Consider the following 11924-nt stretch of genomic DNA (forward strand, 5'->3'; position numbering starts at 1 on the left):
CGATTGGCACAGGACAGAGCGGAGTTTAGGGCTGTTGTACATAGGTTCGCTATGAGTCGCAGGCGACTCGACGGCACATAACAACAACTTGCCCTTTGTAGGATTTTTTTTTTACTTCAAAGGTAGATTTTCTTCGCATTCATATTGTACCAAATCCTCTCTCTTTTTATCTCAAGAATTTATCTGGTACTGAAGTAATATGTGCCATTTCCAGAAATTTCCTTAATGCCCTTTTGTCTCTACTGTCTTTTTGTTCCAGCCCATACACTGCTTTAATCAGAGAACAATCTTTCTTAAATAAAATTTGATCATGTTATTTTCTTGTTACAATCTCCTGGATGAGATGGAGTGATACAGTAACTGGGGTAATGTGGGTTGGTGTATTGGAATTAGCGAGACTGGCTCAGGACAGAGAAGGCGTCAGAGCCACTCTACATAGATAGGGTCACTAATGGGTTGCTGGTGACTCAATGGCACATAACAACAACATTATATTGGTTGTTTTTTATTTAAGCCTCTTGTTTAGAATCAACAAGACCGCAGGGAGGGCCTACGTATTTAAAAGTCACTTGGTATTATATTTTGGAGGAACATTATTCTAAGTGGTACAGCACTCTGCTGTCAATTTATTGTATTGAGTTAACTTGGAGTTGCTGTGATGCTAAAACTTATGCCATTGGGGTGTCAAATGCCTTAACGGTTATCCATGGTGGACAGTGTTTGGTGGAGTTTAAGACAGGTTTGGAAGCAGGAGTGGCATCCAGTTCCTAAACAACATACCTCTGGAGTCTCTATGAACTTTGAGAAATGACGATAGTTATAGAAAAGTTTCATGTCTTTTGTTCATAGGGTTGCTATGAGTTGTGCTTGACTTAACAGCAGTCAGCAACAACGGTTTTCCAGTTTAAAGTAGAAGACAGAATAACTGCAGAGGGATACCAGAGAGCTTTCTGTGCTGATAGAAAAACTTTATTATTAAGGTGTTGATTATTTAATATACACTTCTGTCAAAATTCACTGAACTGTTCCCTTAAAATGGGACCAGTAGCAGATTGGTAGCTTCCTTTTACCTTCTGAGTAAAATTCTGATTAGTTTCAATGCACACATCTCTGCCTCTACTCTTCCTCATCTCTAAGCTCTCCATTCCAAATTACTGTTCATTCCTCAAATACAAGATGTTTTCTCTCTTTCATAGTGTTCCTTTGTACCCTGGTTCTTCATCAGGAATGCCTTTTCCCACAACTGCTCTTTTCTTTTTTTTAAATAGATTTACTTTATATCATTCCAACACTTTATGTTTATACAATCATTCATATACATTGTATTTTATAGGCTTAATTACTGTTGATTTATGCCTAGTGCCTTCTCTTCAAGTCTTCATGGAGTCTTTACTGTTCCTTCACCCCCTCCTCTGCCCCCTAACCTCTGCTATCCTGGTGGTTTTCCCCATTTCCCCTTCCTTTGTCCTCCCCTTCCCCTTCTGAACATTTATACACATCTTGCTCAGTTTTCCTACTTTTTTAACAATAGTGGTCTTATGCAGTATTTGTCCTCATATGACTGACTTCATTTCACACAGCATAATACTCTCTAGACTCTCATGTTATATAGTATTTTACAGAATTGTTATCCCGTAGTGCTGCATAGTATTCCATTTTGTGAATGAACCACAATTCCTCAATCCATTTATTTCTTGATGGGCATTTGAGCTGTTCTGTTTTCTTTCTATTGTGAATGAACATAGGCATTCTTTTCTCTTCCTAATTCCAGCACATCCTAAGTGTTACCTTTTCAAATAAACCTTCCTTGAAGCCTCCTTTACTTCCTGTGCATCCCTCCTCCATATGGGCTATAGCACCCTGTGTATCTCTCTGATTACACTAAACACTACACACACACACTCACTCTCTCTCTCTCTCTCTCTGATCTAGAAGCGCCTGAAAGCAGGAATTCTTGCCTTTGTTTCTCTGTCTGCAAACTTTGTGTCTGGTGCCAAGAAGCTATTTGATACTTGTTAAGTGAATACATGTAAACTACTTTTAAAAATTTTATTGTAGTAAATAATATAACATATATAGTATATAACCAATATTTGCTTTTTTATTATTTTTAATGGAAATTTGTTTTTAAAAGACTATTCTGTACTAACTTAAGTTCCAGCACTGTTGTATAGTACATTCTTTAAATAATGATATTTTTCTTTTTTATTGTACTAACTGTATATGCAACAAAACAGTGAGCATTTCAACAATCTCCACATGTACAGATGAGTGGCATTCCTTACTAACAGCCTGTTGTTCAGCTGTCACCTTTATCTGTTCCCAAATTAGACCAACATCTTCAGAGTCCTCATTTTTCCTTTTCACTTGCCCTCCCCTGATAATTCCTGCTAATCTTCATGGTCTATAAACGTGCCTATTTTAGATACTAGCGAGGTTTCTTTGCTTAATGATAAGGAGTTGTGCTGCCAACTCAAAGGCATTTGGTTTGAATCCACCAGTCACTCTGCTTCCCATGTGATTTACTCTCCCTGAAAACCACCTGGAGAGTCAGCTGTCAGTTCTAACCCAACAGTATATAACAGTGTTAGAGATACATATACATAAGATTGTAGCATATTTGTTCTTTTGTGACTCACTTTATTCAGCATAAGGTTTTCAAGACGAATCCATGCTGTTGTATGTACTGGGACTTCTCTTTGTATCTCTGTAATACTTAATTGTATGCATATCACATTTTGTTGATATCGTCCTTTTGACTGGCAGGCTCTTTCACTCTGCGTGTAGTGTTGCGGTGAACATTGCTGTATGTGCAGGCCTCTCTGGGCACTGCCTTCCTGCTTTCCATTCTTGGGAATATATGCCTGAGTGGAAATGCTGCATCATAAGATGTTTACTTTTTTTAGCCACTGACAGAGCATTTTCAGTGGTGGCTTTATGATTTCACAGACAGACTAGCAACATCCTTTTCAACAGTAGTTCATGTTCATCTTTCTCATATGATAGCTTTCTCAGTGAGAGAGGGGGGTCAAGTCATGTCTTGTTATGATTTGATTTTCATTTCCCAACGAGCTGGAGCCAGAAAGTCAAAAGGGTAGAGCTCATTCAGCATTTCTCAAGCTGAAGGAACTGAAGAATAAATCCAAGTCTCGAGTTGAAATACTTAAGGATGATATGGGAAAAATCCTGAATGATCCAGGAAGCATCAAAAGAAAATGGAAGGAATACACACAGTCACTGGTCCAAAAAGAATTAGCTATTGTTATTGTTGATTGCTGCCGAGTCGAGCACGGCTTACAGTGATCCTATGAAAAAAAAAAGCCTTTCTATAACTGTGATCATTTAACAAAGTTCATAGAGTTTTCAGAGGCATGTTGTTTAGGAAGTGGATGCCACTCCATTTCAAGCAATAGAATATGATCAAGAACCAGTGGTAATAAAGGAAGAAGTTCAAGGTGCTCTGAAGGAATTGGTAGAAAATAAGGCCCCAGGAATTAATGGAATACCACTTAACATATCCCAACAACCATATACAGCCCAGGATGTGCTCACCAGAGTGCGCCAGTAAGTCTGGAGGACAGCTACCAGGCCAACTGAGTTGAAGAGATATATATTTCCATTCTTAAAAAAAATGATGATCCAAATGCATGTGGAAATTTATTTAACAGTATAATATCACATACAAACAAAATCTTGATAAAGATTATCCAAAAACATCTAGAACAATACATCGACAGAGAACTACCAGAAATACAAGCTTTGAAGAGGCTATGACACTAGGTATATCATTGCTGATGTCAGATAGAGCTTAGCTGAAAGCAGAAGGTACCAGAAGGATGTCTATTTATGTTTTATCAACTATACAGAGGCATTTGACTGTGTGGATCATAACACATTGTGGTTAACCTTGAGAAGAATGGGAATCCCAGAACAACTGATTGTACTCATGCAAAAGCTGTTGTCCAAAGAGTAAGGGAACCCTGCATGGTTCAAAATCAAGAAAGGAGTGCATCAGGGATGTATCTTTTCTCCATATCTTTTCAGTCTGTATGTTGAACAGATCATTGAAAAACCTACTCTTGATAGAAGAATGTGGCATCAGGATTTGAAGAATGTGAACAGCCTGTGTTACACAGATAACCTTGTTCACCAAAGCTGAGGTCTTAAAACTTGCTGCAGAAGATCAAGGACTGCAGCCTTCAATATGAATTGCACTTCAATATCAAGAAAACAAAAATCCTCATCACTGTGCCGATAGACAGCATCATAATAGATGGAGAAAAGATTGAAGTTGTTAATGATTTCATCTTGCTTAGATCCACAATTAACACCTTGGCACCTGCAATCAGAAATCAAAAGACAATGCATTGGGATAATCTATTGTCAAGAACCTCACCAAAGTGCTAAAGAGCAATAAAGTCAGTCTAGAGATTAAGATGTGCCTGATCTCCAGGTCATGGTCTTCTGAGTTGCTTGCTATGCATCTGAGAGGTAGGCAGTCAACAACAATGATAAAAGAAGAATTGATTTTTCTGAATTGTGGTACTGGAGAAGAGAGTGTTGAACATACATCATGGACAGCCAAGAAAACAAACACATCTGTCCTGGAGAGGGTAAAACCAGGTTGCTCCATGGAGGCAAGAATTTTGAAACTCTTCCTCACATATTGAGCATATTGTCATGAGAGGCCAGTCCTTGAAGGACATCACACTTTGAAGGGTGGAAGGTCAGCATAGGAGAGGAAGCCCTTGGATGAGATGGATTGACGCTGACTGTGGCAGTGGAGTCAGGTGTGTTAGAGATGGTGAGATGATTGGCTTAGAGTAGGACACAGTTCAAGATTCAGAGCTGTGGTTTATAGGATGACTGTGAGTTATATTCTATTCTACAGCACATAACAAACAATGACTAATGACCTTGAATATAATTTCATGTGCATATGGCTCATTCATTTGCACATCTTCTTTGGGAATGTTTCCTTGTAATCTATACCTTGTATTTTCACTTTGTTGATAAAGTCCTTTGATGTACAGAAGTTTTTCTTTTTTTCTAAAGTCTAGTTTATTTTATCTTTGGTAATTCATGCCTTTGATGTCTTATTTTGATGACAATTCATTGTCAAAAACTAAGTTCGGCAATACTACAATTCCCTGTGTTTCTTTTTAAGTTTATAGTTTTAGTTCTTATTTTGGTCCTTGATGCATTTTGAATTACTTTTTCTGTGTTATGTGAGAAGATGTTGTGGTATTCCCATTCTTCTCAGAGTCAGGCACAGTTTGTTATGATCCACACAGTCAAATGCCTTTGCATAATCAATGAAACACAGATAGACATTCTTCTAGTATTCCCTGCTTTCAGCTAAGATCCATCAAACATCAGCTACAACATCACTAGTACCCCGACCCCTTTTAAACCCAGCCTGGACTTCTGGCAATTCTCTGCTGATGTGCTGTTCCAGTCGTTTTTGGATAATCTTCAGTAGAATCTTGCTTGCATGTGAAATCAATGATATTGTTCTGTAGTTTCCACACTCTGTTGGGTCACGAATGGGAACAAATATAGATCTCTTCCAGTCAGTTGGCCAGGTGGTTGTTCTCCAGATTTCTTGGCACAACTTGGTGAGCACATCCAGGGCAGCATCTGTTAGCTGAAATACGTCAGTTGGTATACCATCTATTCCTGGGGCCTTATTTTTTGCTGTTTCCTTCAAAGCAGCTTGAACTTCTTCCTTCATCACCATAGGCTCTTTCTCAAATGTTACTTCATTAAATTCTTCTGTATCTGGCAATTCCTTTCGATACAATGACTCAGTATATTCCTTCCATCTTTTAATACTTCCTGGCTGATTTAATATTCTGCCTAAAGCATGCTTGATTATAGCAACTCGAGGTTTGAATTTGTTCTTCAGTTCCTTGAGCTTAAGAAATGCTGAACGAGTTTGGCCCTTTTGATTTTCCGACTCTAGCTCCTCTCACATTTCATTGTAATATTTTGCTTTGTCATTCCGTGCTGACTTTTGGAATCTTCTGTTCAGCTCTTTAGTATCTTGAATTCTTCCTTGTGCTTTGGCTTCTCTACGCTCCAGTACAATCTTCAGAGTTTCTTCTGACATCCATTTTGGTCTTTTCTTCCTCTTCTGTCTTTGTAATGAACGTTTGCACTCTTCCTGGATGATGCATTTGAAATCCTCCCACAACTCATCTGGTCTTTGCTCCTTAGTGTTCAAGGCCTCAAACCTGTTCCTGAGGTGATTCTGAAATTCAGGTGGGATGAACTCAAAGTCATACTTTGGCTCGGGTGGATTCAGTTTCATTTTCCTCAGCTTCAGCTTGAACTTGTTTATGAGTAGTTGGTGGTCTGTTCCACAATCAGTTCCTGGCCTAGTTTTCACAGCTGATATTGAGCTTCTCCAGAGGTTTTTTCCGCAGATGTAAACGATATGATTCCTGTGCATACCATCAGGTGAAATCCATGTGTATAACCTGCGTTATGTTTCTTACCTATACTTGGACCAAGAGGCAGTAGTCAGAACAGAGCAGGGTAACACCGCATGGTTCACAATTGGGAAGGGTGTATGCCAGGGATGTGTCCTGTCTCCATACCTTTTCAACATGTATGCAAAACAGATTATCCAAGAGGCTGGGCTCTATGAGGAGAAGTGTGGCGTCAGGATTGGTGGAAGATCTATTAACCATCTGCATTATGCAGATGTCACAACCCTGCTTGCTGAAACTGAAGAGGACCTCATGCACTTACTGCAGAGGGTCAAGGACTGCAGCCTTCAGTATGGACTGAGGCTCAATGTCAAGAAGACAAAGATTCTCACCACTGGACCAATTGGTAGCATCAGGATGGATGGTGAAGAGATTTGAGATTGTTCACAGCTTCAGTTTGCTCGGCTCCACAGTCAACACTCTTGGCCCCAACAGCCAGGAAATAAAAAAAAATGTATTGCAATGGGAAAGTCTGCTGTTAGGGACCTCTCTAAAGTACTCAAGAGCAACATTGTCTCTCTGGAGACTAAGGTGCACCTGATACAGGCCGTGGTCTTTGCTATCACTTGTTATGCATCAGAGAGTTGGACAGTCACTAGGGAGGATAGAAGGAGAATTGATGCCTTTGAGCTCTGGTGCTGGAGAAGAATATTGAATGTACCATGGACTGCTAAGAAAACGAACAGGTTCATCCTCGAGAGGGTTAAACCAGGCTACTCCTTGGAGGCAAGGATTCTGGGGCTTCATCTGACATACTTTGGACATGTTGTAAGAAGGGACAGGTCCTTAGAGAGGGACATCATGCTTGGGAAGGGTGGAGGGACTGCGCAGGAGGGGAAGACCCTCTATGAGGTGGATTGATTCGGTGACTGGGGTAATCGGGATGGGTGTGTCAGAGGCAGTGCAGTTGGCACAGGATAGAGCAGGGTTTAGGGCTGTTGTACATAGGGTCGCTGTTAGTCGCAAATGACTCAAGGGCACATAACAACATGTGATGAGTCTGGCCTTGTTCATTTGCATATAGAGACCCTGTTATTGCTGCACCATTTGTTAGAGACTATTCTTTGACTCATTAAATGGGCTTAGCACCCTTGTAAAAATCAGATGCATGGAAGGGTTTTTTTTCTGGATTTTCAGTTTGTTGATCTGTTTGTCTGTTTATATCTGTACTAGAGTGTTTTGATTACTGTAGTTTTATGTTTGAGTTTGGGGAATGTGAGTCTTCATACGTTACTTTTTGAAATTGGTTTGGCTAATCAGGATTCCTTGGCATTCAGTGTGTTTTTGAGGATTGGGTTTTTCATTTCTCAGGGAGAAAGAGCTCTTGGGATTTTTAAAGAGGTTACATGGAATCTGTAAATCACTTTTGACAACTTTATAATAAGTCTTTCATTCCATGAATGCAAAGTATCTTTCCATTTATTTGTATTTTCTTTCATTTTCTTGAACTACATAATTTTTATTTCCCTGGTTAAATTTATTTCTCAGACATTTTATCATTTTAGATGTTACTGTAATTGGGATTAATATTTTGTCCATTTTTTAATCTTTTTAATTGTTCACTTCTGTTAGGTAGAAACACAGCTGTTCTTTTTTTTAAATGTTGATCCTGTGTCCTGCCATTTGCTGAATTCCTCTGTTAGCTTTAGTAGCTTTCTTGTGACTTATGGTATTTTCTATATATAGTATCATGTCATTTATAAATAGAGTTTATATTTCTTTTTCCAATTGAGATGCTATTTATTATCCCTAGTTTCTCTGCCTAGAATTTCCAGTACATTACTGAACAGACTTGGGGGAAGGAGGGGAGTGGGCATCCTTGTCTTGTTCCTGATCTTTTGGGAGGAAATTCCAGTCTTTCTCCATTGAGTATGATGTTAGCTTTATGTTTTTCTTTAAATCTCTTTATAATATTGGAAGATTGTTATACCTAGGTTTTTAGTATTTTTATCATGAAAGGGTGCTGGATTTTGTCAAAAGCATTTTATCCATTAAATGAGATGATCATATGAATCTTTTATTAATGTGAATACATTACACTGATTGGTTTTCTTCTGTTGAACTAACTCATATAAATCTCCTTTGGTCATGGTATATAATCCTTTTTTTATGCTGTCAGATTAGGTTTGCTCCTGTTTGTTGGTATTTTTCTATCTGTATTCATGAGTTATTCCGTTTGGTTTTTCTGTGGTGTCTTTGACTTTGGTTCCATGATATTGCTTGTTAGAAAACGAGTTTGGAAGGTTCTATAAATCACTTTAAAATTATTCTCAAACTATCTTCTTATTGTCTAGGTCTCTGCCTTTTGTCCTCTTGTTTCAGAACCTGTTAACACTCTTGGGTAAAAGAGTGATTTCAAAGCAAGGAACATATACTAGTGACTTTAAATGAGAAGAACAAGTACTTTCAGAGTCAGAAGGATGAATCTTATATATATGGGCTACTGTAATAACCCATTTTTCATTCTAAGAGTTCTCTTGTAAAACATTTTGTAGTTAATGACCATTCTTGGTAAAGATTATTAAAGCTTGATTAAGGCAAGTATATAAAAATGTGTAGCACTTTTCTAAATGTATATAAAGTTTACCAAAATTAGCAAGAGCTAACTCTTCTGTGCTTAGAAGTTTTTAGACAATTGTCATTTAACCAACAGGGACATGGAATGGTCTAGCCCCAGTTAAGCCAATTCTCCATTCCTAGAGGGAAACTATTGAATGGGCTGGTCATGGAGTAAGATGAGAGTCTGTACTGAATTTATGGTAGTTGGGTACTTTTGTCAAATTCTTCAACATATTTCTCCTACTTCATATATGCGGGAGAAATGGTATCCTCTTCCTACTTTACAAAGCCTTTTGGGTTGTAAGTCAGTGTTTGTAAAGTCTCCAGCACAAAAGCAGTTGGTCCTATACAGTCCCAGGAGCAGACCCAAAAAGAAATGTCTGTATGTTGTTGGTGCCTTCAAGTTGGTAGTCTCAGCAATCCCACAGCCAAATGTTGCCCACTCCTGGTCCACCCCTAGGGTCGTGCTATTTGAGCCCATTGTTAGTCCTATTTCATCCCCTTGGTCATTACATTTCAGCCCATTGTTCAGTCCTTGTCCAGCCTCCAGTTGTTATATTTGAGCCCACTGTTAAGTCCTGCTCCATCCTCTGGTCATTATATTTCAGCCTGTTGTTCAGTCTTTGTCCACCCCAAGCCCGGGGGTTATTATATCTGAGCCCATAGTTCAGTAGTTCAGTCCTGGTCGTTATCTGGGAGCCCACTCTTCACTGCTAGTCCATCCCCTTGGTCATCATTGTTGCTGCCATTATCATTCCATCTCACCGAAGGCCTTTCTTTTTTTTTTTTCTGATCCTCTACTACTTTATCAAGGGTGATGTCTAATCAGGAGGCTTTGAGCCCTCTTGATAATACAATCAAAATAAAGGAGGCAGAGTCTCACCATTCTCTTAGAAAAGGCACATTCTGGCTGTGCTTCTTCCAAAACAGATTTACTTGTCCTTTTGGCAGTCTGCTATGCATTCTGTAATCTTCATCTGTCCTGAAATTCAAATGCATTGACTCACTTGGTCTTTCTTAATTGTCTACCTTTCATATGAACATAAGGTAATGGATGGTGTGGGGCAAGTGTACCTGAGCCAATCCTTTAGAGTTATTCTGAAGAATTTGGTAGGTCAAGGAATTACATGTCTAAAATTTATACATCTTGTTTTTTATAACAGGTTCAAAAGAGGAATTTCATAGAAAATATTATTCCAATTATCATCTCCCTGAAGACAATGCTGGAGAAAAGTAAGATCCCAGCTTTGCGTGAGCTTATGGCCTATCTGAGGGTAAGTGGTGACCTGTACTTTTATTTTTGTAGCTCACCTGGGTCCACTAGTCCACGTCAGCTGGTAGCTAGTGTGCTTAAGACAGCTGGTAAATTATTAAGGTCAAAATGCTACAGAGCCAACATTATATATTTTTATTTTATTTTATTTTCACATTTAATTTAATTTAATTTAATTTTATTAGCAGCACTTGAGGACAGATGGAATGTTGGGGCAAATAACACTTTTTTAATACTGGTTTGGATACAAAATTCATATGCATTGTTTCACACATTCCTTCCTTCACATTGTGTTTCATATGATCATTTCCATAATTTGCACTTTATAAAACCAATTATCATTGATCTGTGTCCACTATCACCCCACTTTTTTTCAGATACCCACTGGATCTTTTCTCATTCCTTCACCCCTTTCCTCCACACACCAAACTCTGCTACCCTGTGATTTCCACACCCTTGGCCCCTTGCATCTTCCTCTTCTTCTTTTGGAATTTTATACACATCTTACTACTTAAAACAGTTTTTACAATAATGGTCTTATGCAGTATTCATCCTTATGAGTTTGAGCTAGTTCACTAAGCATAAAAGCCTCTCCCATGTTATACAGTATTTTTCAAAATCATTATTTCTGAGTGCTGCATAGCTTTGTCATGTGAATATATCACAATTTCTTAATCCATTTGTTTGTTGATAGACATTTGGACTGTTTCCATTTTATTGCTATTGTGAATAATGCCGCTAGAACAGTGGTATATACATTTTCGTTTGTGCCTCGGTTCTAATTTCCTTGGAGGATATTCCTAGCAGTGGAATAGAAAGGTCATATGGAACTTCTGTGTTCAGCTTTCTGAGGAAATGCCAAACTGCATTGCAGAGTGGTTGCTGAAAATTGTCATTTTCATTGTAGTTAGTCTTCCTAGCCTGGGAGGATATTTAGATCTTTTGTTTCTCTAAGTCATGTTTTGTATTTTTCTTTATAAAGGTGTTTTTTCTGTCCTGTTAGGTTTATATTCAAGTATCTCAATTTATCATTGGCTATTGTGAATGGTTTTACTTTCTTGGATTCTTTATCTGTGTTTTCTTTGTTATTGTAGCAGAATCCCATTGATTTTGGTATATTTATTTTGTATTCTGCCACTCTACTAAATTGGTCTATTAGGTCAAACCGTTTTTTGTTGAGTCCTTGCAGTTTTCTGTGTACACTACTGTATTGACTGCATTTAGTGACAATTTTATTACCTCTTTGCCAATCTGGATGCCTCTTATTTCCTTCTCTTGTCATACTGTCCTAGCATATAATTCTCACAAACAGTTTTTTTGCTGGGTACATAATCAATCCTCAGCTGGCAATTGTTTTCTTTCAGCCATCTCATAGTCTTCTTGCTCATATGGTTTATGCTAAGAAAAGAGAACTTAGTAGGTCACTTTTTCTTGTGCTGCTTTTAGACTCTGTCTTTGATTATGAAGAATGTGAATATGGAGAATATTTCTTATATTGGAGAATACATCTTGTTGTTTTTCTTTTGGGGTCTAGTTTGGTGTTTGTGGAACTTCTTTTTTTTCTTTAATTTTTTTATTATTTTAATTAAAATTTACAA

At 38.1% G+C, this 11924-nt stretch overlaps 1 protein-coding gene across 1 annotated transcript in view; it reads left to right on the forward strand.

Annotated features, from left to right (window-relative positions):
• The window catches only part of NCAPD3 (non-SMC condensin II complex, subunit D3), a 133575-nt gene that overhangs the window by 112520 nt on the left and 9131 nt on the right, over positions 1-11924 (forward strand). Inside the window, exon 28 of the mRNA XM_006892853.1 lies at positions 10217-10327. Within this exon, the coding sequence (XP_006892915.1) occupies positions 10217-10327 (111 nt within the window). The remainder of the gene's footprint in view (positions 1-10216; positions 10328-11924) is intronic.

This window comes from Elephantulus edwardii, unplaced genomic scaffold (genome assembly GCF_000299155.1).
Source record: "Elephantulus edwardii isolate Elephantulus edwardi_28Jun2011 unplaced genomic scaffold, EleEdw1.0 scaffold00120, whole genome shotgun sequence".
Taxonomy (NCBI): domain Eukaryota; kingdom Metazoa; phylum Chordata; class Mammalia; order Macroscelidea; family Macroscelididae; genus Elephantulus; species Elephantulus edwardii.